This window comes from Rattus norvegicus, chromosome 15, assembly GCF_021556685.1.
Source record: "Rattus norvegicus strain SHRSP/BbbUtx chromosome 15, alternate assembly SHRSP_T2T, whole genome shotgun sequence".
Taxonomy (NCBI): domain Eukaryota; kingdom Metazoa; phylum Chordata; class Mammalia; order Rodentia; family Muridae; genus Rattus; species Rattus norvegicus.
In genome coordinates, this window is record NC_141548.1 from 14,600,559 (window position 1) to 14,614,087 (window position 13,529).

At 43.3% G+C, this 13,529-nt stretch overlaps 1 protein-coding gene across 1 annotated transcript in view; it reads right to left on the bottom strand.

Moving 5' to 3' along the window:
- C15h3orf49 (similar to human chromosome 3 open reading frame 49) overlaps nt 1–10,274 on the bottom strand; it is a 19,079-nt gene extending 8,805 nt beyond the window's left edge. Inside the window, exons 1-2 of the mRNA XM_087586782.1 lie at nt 10,131–10,274; nt 7,098–7,420 (exon numbers count right to left, since the gene is read on the bottom strand). Of these exons, the coding sequence (XP_087442908.1) occupies nt 7,098–7,420; nt 10,131–10,255 (448 nt within the window). The 5' untranslated portion in view covers nt 10,256–10,274. The remainder of the gene's footprint in view (nt 1–7,097; nt 7,421–10,130) is intronic.
- Nucleotides 10,275–13,529: the final 3,255 nt, after the last annotated feature.

Sequence of the window (13,529 nt, forward strand, 5' to 3'; positions counted from 1 at the left end):
CATTTTAAACTATTATGACAAACAGAGACTCCCAAATCCTAGCAGTGACCCCCTCACCGCCCAATGTCTTAGAGAAGATGTGGGCACAACAACAAAGGACTCCCCCTGGTCCATAGCAAGCTAATCACTGGGCAAGAATGCCCCAATGTCTTGCCTACTGCTAGGACCTGGCCTCAACTGTGGACAAACAGGACTCCAGAGAATTGTTTGCCACAGGTTGCTTAAGACAAGGTGAGGTTGGGGGCTGGAGAGATGGCTCAGTGGTTAAGAGCACCGACTGCTCTTCCTGAGGTCCTGAGTTCAAATCCCAGCAACCACATGGTGGCTCACAACCATCTGTAATGAGATCTGATGCCCTCTTCTGGTGTGTCTGAAGGCAGCTACAGTGTACTCATACAATAAAGTAAAATCTTAAAAAATAAGTTTATAAAAAAAAAAAAAAAGACAAGGTGAGGTTGATCTCTCCCGTGTTCCTCCTCCACAGAAAAATCCTCCCATCTTCTGGGCCTGATGGCCAAAGACTGCCTCTGCCCATGATGCCATGGAAACCACAGGAGCCTGGGACAACTATCTAGGTAGTGGACTACGGACTAATCTCTGTCATTTTAATTGATACATAGGCCATTTAGATTATAATTTATCCGACTCAGGTCTCTGATCATATTGAGGACTAAGCTAACTATAACTTGACTTCTAGAGAACAACAAGCAACTAGCTCTTTACCCCAAGGTTAGCTCTTTAGTCAATTTATTAGCTAATTGAAACTACTAGGTCCCTTGTTTTAAAAGGCAAACAGGTTTGCCTTGCTCATAGGCTTCATGTGAAAAGATAAACAGGTTTCAGATGTAACGTTTACTCTTCTTCATTTACAATGACTGCTCCCAGGGATCAGCCACCCGTGTCTCACTCATGGTAAATAATTGGATAGGAAAAAATTGTAAAGTTTAGGTAAGATCCGAGGATATAAAAACTTAACTCATGAGAACCTAAGAAAGTATTTGGGGGGTCTAACAAGGTGTTTTAAGGTTGGTAAATGAAAGTAAAAGCTTAAGTGATGATAACATGACTTAAGATATATAAAAGGAGTTGGGAATTGGTTCTAATGCTTTGTCTTAATTTGGAACCCCCAAATTGGGAATCTGTATGTCCAGATGTTGACGGTCCCTGTCTCCAGTTAGTTTTTGATTTATCAATAAAGAGCCAACAGCCAATAGTTGGAGAGAGAGAGAGAGGGGGGGGGGGGGAGAGAAAGAGAGGCAGATGGGACTTCTAGGTTCCCAGGAGAAGAAACACAGGAAGGAAAGTAAGGATCTCAGTCAGAAGGGAGTGGGATGGACCACACCAGGAAGAAACAAGAGGGAGTAACAGCTAAAATGTAGGTACGAGAGGGAAAGCGGCACCCAAAAAGGCTGCCCAGAAGCTTCTTGGGCAGCAAAGATAAGGAGGCCTCCCAGAAGGAGCCAGGGCAACAAGATAAAATATAGATTTAAGAGGTGTTAAGTCAGGAATGCCAGAGGGGAGAGTGTGCTGGCTGCGGGGAGGTTTAGAGATGCCCAGACATTGAGCTAGTCAAAGCCTAACTAAGTTAGCTGGTGTGCACGTGTCTTTAATTTACGAATCCAGAGTGCTCTTAGGTGGGTGCCTCGTGTGAGTGACCTGCCAGGAGCCAAAGCAGGTTAACTAATTCACTGCTACAAAAAAGAGTGAAAAACTCTTCAGGTTTCTCCCCCGATATGCTACTATTGTAATAGGACTTTGAAACTTATGAATTCTAACATTGATCGATGGAGTTCTGATGAATTATTAGTCTACCTCTGGTAAAGCCTTCCACCATATGATCTATTTATCACAATCACAAACTGAAGAGTTTTAATTTTCCTTATTCATCTTTAAGTATAGACTTCTGCATAGAAAGAAGAAGCCCCTCTCTCACAGTCTCTAGTCACACTGAAAATCAAATCGGAGGGAGCTCCAGGGAAAGCTTTTGTCCTTATGGAATGTTCATGCTTTTACATAACCACTGTGTCGCAGCTTCTCCTGTGTCACAAAGATGTGAGACTATTGCCTCTTTCTAAAGTGTAGATTTCAGTCCAGATTACAAACAATGGTAATACTAATATGTCTTTTTGTACACTTAAAAACTATGCTTCAGAGACTCAAGTTGGATCTCCTTGGGTCAAGTAGACTCCAGATGAGTACTCCTGTCAATCAACAGCCTACTTTCACACCTATTGCCTACTCCAGAGGGTGGGATTCCTCCCCTTTTCCTTGGTTTTGAGAATCCCCTCCCTACAACTACCAAGGGCAGGGGCTTCAAATGTATACTTAAAAAATTTTCTCCTTCACCTAGTTAACTTTATCTTCTGCCCCCGATATATATACTTTCCCACTGTCCTACGACATCCAGGTGTTTTCTTGAGATCTGCATTCAGGACGCTCCAGAGTGGCCACCCACACATGGGTTGGTCTAGCCTCACAGATGCTTCAACTGGACCTGCACTTCCTTAGTTGCAGATATTCTCACAGACCCTGGGCAACAGTGACACAGCCAGCTATCCCTTGGCCAGCACCTCAATTTTCTTAGGGTCCCCAAACATGATGACCCAGACCAAAGTCAGCAGGAAATAGTCTAAACACCATGTTCTCACTCCTGCCCCACTGTCAGGCACTGGTTACAAGTTCCTCATTTTTAGTTAAACAAAAAGGGAGGAATGTTAGCTTACAGGCAGTTCCACTAGGCTCCTCCCGGGGACTTAGCAATGGCTTACTTTGTGAGCTTTGTAGAAAAGGAGTGCCTATCGCCCCAGCTCCCCGCTCCCCGTGTGTGCGTGTGTGTGTGTGTGTGTGTGTGTGTGTGTGTGTGTGTGTGTGTGTGTGTGTACATTGTATGTCCTCTGTACTCCCCCTTCTCTACCCTCATGGCTCTGCTCCCATTTGCCTGCCTGTCTACATGTTTGTCTCTACCCTTTCCCAGGTCCTCATTCCTCTCCCTTCCCCCAATAAACCCCCTTCAAACCAGACCTGTTGCCCCCGGATGGGCCTTCCAGGTATGCCTCCACTGCATTATATTTTACAGCACCATCTCCACCTAAAATGTTGTCACTTCTACCTCTGACTATTGCTTTTTGACCTATCACCAATGCCCTGGAAAATGTAAACTAATGTCTGCCTTACCGTGATTAATGTCATGCAGGTTCAGTTTTCTCCCTGTATCCACTCATACTCTAATCCTAATTTCCACATTGTGGCCTTTAAAAATGCAAGTAGATCTCATAAAACCCAGCTTGAAGATATACGTTGGTTTCTTATCACTCTTAAATGATAAAGTTCTCAATGTTGTCTACCACGTGCTTACCGGGTATTCAAACAGCCCCTCCTTAGCTCCCTGCTCTGCCTTCCCTGGGATTCTGCCATATCTTATGCCTGGTCCAGTCCCCTTCTGTGATTTGAATGTGTTCATCCTTTGTCCTGGGAATCTGCTCTCTCCACCCTGTCCTTCCCTAACTCTTATCTACCTGTCAGATCCTTTCTTCAGGATGCCCTTTCTGAATTCCTCTAAAATCCTCATCATGTGTTTTCATAGCATGATAGGCTCATGTTTTTTTTGCCTTGTATAAGTATCTGCATGTTGTTTAAAAGTCCTTCCATGCTATAACTACATGAGAGCAGGGACCATGACTGCTCTGTTGCTTACTTGGTGCCTAATTCTGTGAGAGGCACTTCTCAGGCTGTTAGCGGGTTCTTGCTGTTGTTGTTTTTTTTTTTTTTTTTTTTTTTTGACTAAGTAGACTTTAGTGTTGTGGAGTTCAATAGAGAAAAGCAATTGTCTTTGGGTTGCAGAAAGCACAGAGTAGTAATGTTTGGGCTACATTCTTACATTCTGGAGAAATCTTACTTGAAAGATTGAGTGTTCCAACCAAGATAAAAAACAGTGCATGGATTAACAGATTAATCAGTGGAGATGCAGCCCAGTGGTAGATCAGCTTAGGGATGTGGTTCTTTGTCCTGGTGGACTCTCCTAACAGGGTAAAAGACTATTTCTTTGCTCTTTGTTACTCTTTTTTTTTTGGTTCTTTTTTTCGGAGCTGGGGACCGAACTGGGGCCTTGCACTTCCTAGGTAAGCGCTCTACCACTGAGCTAAATCCCCAGCCCCTGTTACCCATTTTTTAAAAATGACACAAGCTCTCATGTGGTCCAGTGCAGGCTGTCCTGGTGAACTTTCGATCCTCCTGCCTCTACCTCCTTTGTGCTAGGACTGGAAGCTTACCATCATGCCTGCTGTTTCTTTATTTGCCGGGGAAATATATGTTAGTCCATGTCGGATAATTACTAGATTCAGGGTATCTGCATTAGTGGTATTTTAAGAAGAAGACTGCTGGAAAGAGAGGTTGCTGGAAGCAATCAGGTGTTTTCTCTTGGGTGCAGAGGAGTAAATCTGAGCCTGTGGTGCATGTACTGCAGTGTGTCCTTTTACTATGCTGAAAAGCACATTTTCAAAGCTACAGAAAATTTTTAGATAATGATATTGGTTTTCAGGGATAGCAACAAATAGCTATAACTTCGTCAAATGCCACTAGACTATACAGCATAAAGAATGGGTCCTACTGGGTGACATGGCCCGTGCCTTTAATTTGAGCACTTTAAAGGCAGAAGCAGGCAGATCTGTGTGAGCTCTAGGTCATTCAGTACCACACAGCTAGATCCTGTTTCAAAAACAAACAGATAAACAAACAGACAAAAAGAATGGATCCCAATATAAGCTGTGTTGATTTAAAAGGCATCAATAAGCTAGATCTTTGTTCAAGATCTGAGTTCAAGGCCAGCCTGGTCTACATATTGAGTTCCAGGCTAGCAAGACCTCGTCTTGTCTTAAAAACAAAACAAAACAAAACAACAAAATGAATCAACATTGGCATATCAATAAGGGAAATATATTACACACACAAAGGCCAGTAAGGGAAATTTAGAGGGGCAAGGAAGATTCAAAATTTGTATTTTTCTGCTCGGTGTTTCTATAAACTGTAAAATTGCTTTGGAAGTTAAATTTCATTTTCTTCTTAAAAAGAAACTACAGCTAGGCATTGGGGGCACACACTTTTAATTACAGCACTTAGGAGGCAGAGGCAGGCAGATCTCTGTGAGTTCGAGGCCAGCCTGGTCTACAAAACAAATAGCCAGGACTTGTTACAGAGAGAAATTCTATCTCAAAAACAAAACAAAACAAAACAAAAACAAAAAAATATTATGGAAGAGAATGAAAACATCGATGTTATTGTATTAACTCATGGAACCCCAAATAGTAGCTTTACCACATTGCAAAAGACCTAAAGTTAAGGTTGGATGTTGGCTCTTCCACAGTGTATTAGGATATTCAAAAGTATGTAGTTGTTTGCTCAAGACTGAGCTCACCAACATTACATTACAGTTTGGGGAGAGAGGCTCACAACACCCTAGCCTCCAGGGATTACTGGTAGTTAATGGTTGACGGAAAGAGGGAGAGTCATTTTCTTCAAAGGCATAGTCACTAAATAAGCTGTCCAAATAAACCTCCATTTCCGCCCATGCTCATGCAAACAGACCTAATTAAACTCACTGACCTCTCTCTCTCTCTCTCTCTCTCTCTCTCTCTCTCTCTCTCTCTCTCACACACACACACACACACACACTCGTAAGTAGGAGAGGAGCTTGTGGAAGTGGAGAAGGGGTTTCAGCAGCAGAGGGATGACCATGAAAGAGGATAGCAGGGGTAAAAAAAAAAAATCACCCAAAGCCATTATATGCATTCATGAAGCTGTCAAAGAACAAACACAAATAAATAGGTTTTAAAAACTATGTAGATGATGGGCTGGAGAGAGGTCTCGGTGTCTTTCCGAGGACATGGAGTCAATTCCCAGCATGCATGTGGGGGCTCATGACTATCTGCAAGTAAAATGCCAGGGGATCTGATGCCCTCTTCCGGCTTCTTCAGAGCACCAAGCAAGCATGCAGAGCACAGGCACACATGCAGACAAGGCAAAACACCCATACGCATACAATTAAACATTTCATAAACAAAAACCGAGTCTCCTTTGACAGTTTTAAATTTCATTCCTGCAATTCTCTGTCTATCCTCTGCTGCTGAAATGAACTGTTAAGAATACCAAAAGCCTACAGTAGTTTGATTTTCTCTCTCTCTCTCTCTCTCTCTCTCTCTCTCTCTCTCTCTCTCTGTGTGTGTGTGTGTGCACATGCGTGTACGCATGCATATACATTTAAATTAAAACTGAGCTTAGAAGTTGAGAGGTGGTGGCGCACACCTTTAATCCCAGTACTCACAAGGCAGAGGCAGGTGGATTTCTGTGAGTTTGAGAACAACCTGGTCTACAGAGTGAGTTCTGGGACAGCCAGAGCTACACAGAGAATCCCTGACTGAAAAGAGCAAATAAAAGGGAGTTAAGAGGGAGTTGACAACTTATTAACCAGACTGAGAGGAACTTTAAAGACAATATAATCTATTTTTCTCTAACTATATATACAGAATATACATATATCAAATTGCGTATATATACGAGCCAACTGAGAGGAAGCCCAGTAGGACAGATTCCTCCCCAGCAGGTCTAAGTGGAGTCAGAGATTCTGCCTTTTAAACAAGCTCCTCGGAGTTGCCACGCTAGAGGAGAAGTTAGCTTTTGTCACCCTAACAAAATGCCCAACGTAATTCACTTACAAAGGGAAACGGTTCTTTTGGTTTGGGTCTTAGATTTTCCAGCCCATGATTCAACAGGTCCAGTGCCTGGCCTCGGTTAGGTGTGACAAGTAGCAACGGTGGGCAGGGTGTGGTAGAGCGAAGCTCACTTTATGATCAGGAAGTTGAGGAGGAGGGTTAATGGGGGCTGAGGGGTTGATCCATATTGCCAAGCCAGAACATGCTTCCAGTGATTTCTAGAAATTCCATCAGCCCCACCCCCGCTCCTAAAGTTTCCATTACTTCCTAATAATAACACCCAAAGGGACAAGGCAACACACGGGTCTTTGGGGACATTCAACATCCCAACCGCCGTCTATCCTCATTTTACCATTTCTCTTGACCATTTAATACTAAATTGCCATTGGTTACCAGTCTGTGAGAGCTTCCTCATCCTCGGCTTGGTAAATAACCTGGGAGATGGAAGTTCCTTCACAAGTCTAGGCAGCAGGCCCTGTGTGTTGGAAGGGACTGCTCCCTTCTGCTCCACAAAGCTCTCCCTGCCAGCATTGGCTGACTGGCTTCCACATTTGCAAGACAGCATTTTCCCAACAGCGCTCTTCATCTTCTTCACCAGATTTCTCTTTCGGTTGCTTCTGCCTTCATGAAACCCCACATCACTTTCATTCAGTGATTCCTCTTTGGGGACCAACACGTTCTGCTTGGCTAAGTGGCTAGACACAGCTCTTTGCCATCTAAACAAACAAGCAAAATGCATTAAGGATACAATACAAATTGTCTGGAGACATGACTCAGTCAGTACGGTGCTTACATGGTAGCCATGGGGACCTAAGTCCAGATCCCTAGAACATACATGAGATAGCTGATGGGGATATGGACACAGGAAGGTTATCAGGACCGGTTGAGCAGCCAGCTTCGTGGGAAAACAGCAAGTTCCAGGATGCAAGGGACCCTGTCTTAGGGGAATAAGGCAGAGAGCCAGAAAGGAAGACAACCGATGCTCTCCTCTGACTTCTGTGCAAGCACATACATGTGCTCACACCAGCACACCCCACAACCCCACATGTACACCCTACTCACAGGCTGCACAGCTGTCTGCTTATTATTCCTTCAAGAATATAATCTAAATGGATACATGCAGTGTATAGCATTTCGAGCTTCTAGCACTGGTTTGTTTCTGTTTTGTTCTGTTCTGTTTTTATTGCTGGGAATGGAATCCAGGCCTTGGAATACTAGACAAGCATTGTACTCATAAGCCCCACTGGAGACAATGTCTTCTTTCTTCTCACGGCTGAGTGATATACCACGATATGGATATATCACTCTGTATTTACCCATCTACTCATCGAAGGACATGTTTGAATTGTTTCCATTTTGGGGGCTATTATGAGCAAAACTATAAACAACAGGGCATAAGATTTTGTGTGAACATAAATCTTCATTTTCTAAGCGTGAAACCCCAGCTCTAGCGTGATATGATTACTTTGCAAAATCCCAGCATGTTGCTACACTGCATGGAGCATTACGTTTCTTTGTTACACATTTCCTAATTTGGATTGAATTAAATTAATGACCATTAACATGTACTTCATATACTACTTAACGAATCTCAGGTACCAATATAAATTATCTCCCAGCAAAACACTGCTCCATCAGCTTCAGAGACATTCATCCTGGGAAGAAGTACTCTTGGGCATTTGATCACTGGAGTCAGATGGTATCAGTCTCACTCCAAACTGCACATGCTGACCATACAACCTTGGGCATTCTATCTATCTATCTATCTATCTATCTATCTATCTATCTATCTATCATCTATCTATCTATCTATCTATCTATCTATCTATCTATCTATCTATCTATCTATCTATCTATCTATCATCTATCTATCTATCTATCTAATTTCAAGATTTAGTTTTTTCCTTTGATGATGGCTATACTCTTACCAGAAATCTGAGAAGAAGAAAAAAAAAGAAATAGTTTATGTTTGGATCCTAATAAAGCCTTCAATATGTGACAGACATTATTAGGATCAAATAAAGACACACATTCTAGAGGTGAAAGGAAGGCAACCTCGTGGGCAAGACTCCTCCCACTTAGGAGGAAATGTTCACAAGCACCTTCTGGGGTCACTAATTACACTGAGTCCTAATGGTTTTGCATGGCTGTTACAATGCGTTTCCTGTAGGTGGCGATAAAGTGCCCTTAAGCAGATGCTCCACTTCCTTACTTGCCCAAAGATAACCCACTTGTCAGTCAGTATCCACCTTCTGTGGAACCTCTGAGACCCTTAGTAAGCTCAGCGTTTTAATAACCTATACTGCCAGAAGTAAGTGCATGGCCACTCTGACACACCGTAGAAATACATTTCAGAATGTTCATGGATCCCGATGCCCTCCATGTAACCGCTCAGGTTAGAGAAAGAATGCTTCGCTGTAAGCAGGCAGTGGTGGCACAATCTGTAATCTCAGCCTTCAGGAGACTAACACTGGAGGACAAAGCCAGCCTGAGCTGGTACCGAGAGAACCAGACTCAGAAACAACAAGCAAACACCCATGCGTGTCTTCTATCCTCTCCCTCCACAGATTTATATAACACGCTAGAGAATGTCAATTGTCCCAGAGCCTGGGAAAGGGACTCCTGTGACACCTGTGACAGATGGACCTTTTAAAGTCGTCTCTTGTTTGTTTCTGTTTGTCTGTACAGCTTATTTGCCTGCATTGTTTCCTCCGTAAACCCTGCTTTCTTGGAGGCAGTGAACGTCCCTGCAATACTTCAATTGACACCGTGAAGTTTAGCGGGTTGATCTGTGACATTCTAGCATCTCGGATGAACACTTCGCTTGCATTTCTCCGGGCTGTGGCTTTTGGGTCTACTACAAACGATGCCCAGATACACTGGAAACCAGACTGTCAAACTGAATTTCAAAATTAACATGCGGTATGCTCACATTACTAATGTCTTGACAGTTTTGCCTTTGGCGAGAAATACCAGGTCTAGGGTTATTTTGATGCTCCGTTGAAGAGGGTTCAGAGGTGAAATGGGATTAGGACACATTTCAGCTGCGAATGTTGCTGTAGCCGGGAACGGGAAGCACTAATGCATTTTCAAAATTGGGTGTTCATTGGTGCGGAAGGTGAGAAGACTAAAATACTGATATTGAAAAAAGTATCTTAATACTGACATTAACGACACATTAAAACTCAAGCTTAGATGGAAAGTTAAAGCCTTCCTTCCGCCTATTAAAATGAGGCTGTAATACTGTGAAACATGACTTCAACATCACATCCCATCTGATGTAGCACTCCCTCCTCCCTGGAATACCTACAGTCTATATTTTTAAATTATAATGTTTAAAAGGAGACACTGCCTTTTCCAAATGGATCTTGTTTAATTACCCGCCCCCTCCCCCTCGCAAAGGTACTAATGGGAAAGGTTACCTACCTCTCTATCCCCTTCCCTTTGAATGAGCCACTTTTCCTTTTGGGTTGCTGAATTCTCTGGTACTGGCCAATCTTCCGATAGGCAAGCTTTAGGAGTTCTGGTCGACAAAACTGAGGGCGCTCCATCGCTGTCAGTTTCAGCTATGCCAACTGCTTTGGATTTCTTTAGCTCTTCAGCGAGAACTTCTAAGCAAAATCATCCCGTGACTGAGATCACGGTCTAATTTTGGGCTGTTTGGAGCAAAACACAGAGCAAACATTTGAAACCTCCCCCCTCATTCTCTTCCAGATGTTAGCACGATCATTTGTGGGACTGGCCGTTTTTTACTTCACAGTCTTCCAATGATGCATGTGACAGAAGCATGGGAAATTCCTTGGTACTGTGTGAAATACTACACAGAGAGGGCACATTCGGAATGAAAAAGTCACAGCATAATTGATAATCACATTTAGGTATCCGTGTGTGAGTTCTATAGGGAGGACGATGTTCTATGGTCTGAACTTTTCTGTCCACCCCTCAGGAAGGCGAATGCTCTCCCGTGGTGTGGTGCACGAGTGAAGAAGCCAGCTGTTGGTTGGATGTCTCGGTAGTCGCTGAAAGGGCTATTTCATTACATCCTGAGTTTCTGTTGAAGTCTTTTAAAGCACGAAACTAAAGAAGTTCAGTACCTGAGCCATTTGCACATTATTTCTGGGTAAGAGAAAAATCCTGCCTAGGTGAGGACGTAACCACAAGGTGGCAGCAGAGACTGGGATATAGGTTCGTCTCAGGCCTCGTTGGCTCTCTGAGTAGCTAGTTCAGTAGGATTGGGTGCTTAAAAAGAACGCCTCCTCAGGAAAGCTGAAGAAAGGTATATAAATTACTCTGCTTCCTGTGTGTGTATCCATCGGTCATGCATATCATTTATGTGCATAGCGTTTAGTTGGGGGTCTTATTGAAACGCAGCTTTCAACTCAGTACATTTGAGATGGGACGAAATAAACGCACATGTCTAACCATCCCAGGCGATGCTGACAATTTTGGTACGTGGGATTTTGTACAATTCACTATTTGGGAGAAGAACTTTAGATGGTTCAAGAGACTGGGGGGTGGTGGTGTGACTTAAGATTAAGCACACACTTAAAACCCTCAAGATTCTGGGTTCAAAACTCAGCAGTTAGAGAAAAGGCAGGAATAAAATACGTATCATTGAGGTGTTATGATGGTGTGGTCCGACGCTATGTCTGAGCTCCTGCTCCAGCCTCGGGCCGTGGCCTGAGTCCCGTCACTGTCACGTATTGTGCCTATTTTCTCATCTCTCAAATGGGAATGCTACGGGTGCCATAGCTTTATAGGAGATTCAAGCAATGTAGAGATTGCTGCAGAAAGAAACACGGATGTCTCAGGAGTCACGTGACTCCTGGCCCACACTGTAGGGGCCTGTACTACACTGTGGTTGAGGTGCTTTGGTCACGTGGGTTGGAGCTCCGTTCAGGTACAGTTTTCCTCTTTCCTCTTGGTGAGGATCATAGGTATTAGAGTGAATAGATACACAAGTGAGCAATTCCTTTGTCAGGAGTTTACACATAATGGTTGTTATTACATCTTCATTTTGTTGGATTCAATCAAACGCATGGTGGGCCGTGATCAGTTTTATGTCAGGAAGAGACAGGTATTTTTATTCATGTGAATGTGTGTTCATGTTTGTACCTGTCTCTCTGTGTGCAAGCCTACTTGTGTGAAACAGGCTGAGACCTTTGTGAGTTTTGACGTCCAGTAGGTCACAGAACAATGCTAAAGCATGTAATCTGGGTACCAAAAAAAAAAAAAAAAAAAAAAAAAGAAAGAAAGAAAGAAAGAAAGAAAAAAAAAAAGAAAAATGCCAAGGGAAAACGAAGCAGGGCACACAAGATAGCAGTTTTGAGGTCAGGCTAGATTTAAAGCCTAGTTTTGTACCTAATAAACTCTGGGACCTTAGGAAAGGGGAGAAAAAAACTCTGAGCCTCAATTTTCTTGTGTTTAAAATACGAATCAATGACACTTCCTACCAGGATGGAGTCTGCCTTTCAGGCCTCAGCAAATATTGGAAGGCCTAGTGGTTGCTAGATTCTGCTTTGATCACCAAGGAAGCTGCAGTGAATCCAATCCCCCCATCCCCCCCCACCCCCCCCCCCCACATACACACACACACACACACACACATACAAATACTGAATTATCTTAAAGTGCTATGGGACAGTCTGACACAAACACAATGAAAAAAATAATTTCAGCTAATTAAATGTAGGAAATGCTATGAAATATACAAAGGGGGGCAGTGATAAGAGACAGGATGAGGGGCAACGCCGGAGGGGGAGGGGAGGACCAGGAAAGCCTCTCACTCGTGTCTGAAAGCTGCACAGTGAGAGTCATTGTGTGAAGATCTTCATGTTTCAGGCCCATGAGATGAAAGACAGGGTGTGCATATGATAAGCTAATGAACTAGAAACCAGCTTAAGGCAGTTCTGGCTTGCTCTTCAGAGTGAGGAGAAAGGAACTTAGCAGAGCTTATAAGGAAGTGGTCCGTGTAAATTTTTTTCTAGGTAATGGCATACAGTCTGGATAGAAATCACTTGTAATTCCTGCCAGGATTTACGATTCTTGAGGAGGAACTCGAAGTCTGTGCTTTTACAAAGATGTTGCTTTAGGAATTGATGAAGGAAACTAAAAGGCCACCGTAGAAAACGTTATCGAGGGTCCAAGGCAATGCCTCTTAGAGAGGTGGCATTTGAGATGACAAACTACCCTAGGAATTGGAAGAGGAATTTAAAGAGCAAATTACCACACAAGCAAGAATTGGATGTGAAGCAAGAGGTGGATGTAAAGTAGGCAAACGTGGTGGCAAATACCAGTGTGTCAGGAATGGGGATGTAGAGGCAGGGGAGACCATTGTGCTTATGTCTTAAAAATTACTGCTCAGAAGATGCATTGCAAAGGGAAGACAGCGCCTGTGGAAAAGGCATCAGGGAAGAAACTGGTTCAAGCACCAGATTGTGACGGGGTGGTCAGAGTACAAAGAGAGAGACAGAGATGGACAGAGACAGAGAGACACACACATAGACAGACACACATAGACATAAACAGAGACAGAGAGGGGATTGGCTACAGAGCTGGGGTGTTACCATAGTCCAAGAAGAAGTATAAGAAAACATTTTTGAGGCTATAATGATGGTCAACTATTAATGAGTGAGGCTCAACCCCAAAACAAGAGTATGGCGGTTTCACTAAGGAATATTCAGCAGAACTAAAGACAATAGTACAAACGCGTGATTCCCCATAAACCTTTTTCTTTTCAGCAGTCCTCGCAGCACATGGCATGGAGCCATCCCTGTGTGAGCACTTCCTGACCATTTGTAGATGTCCCTCTGAAAACCAATGACT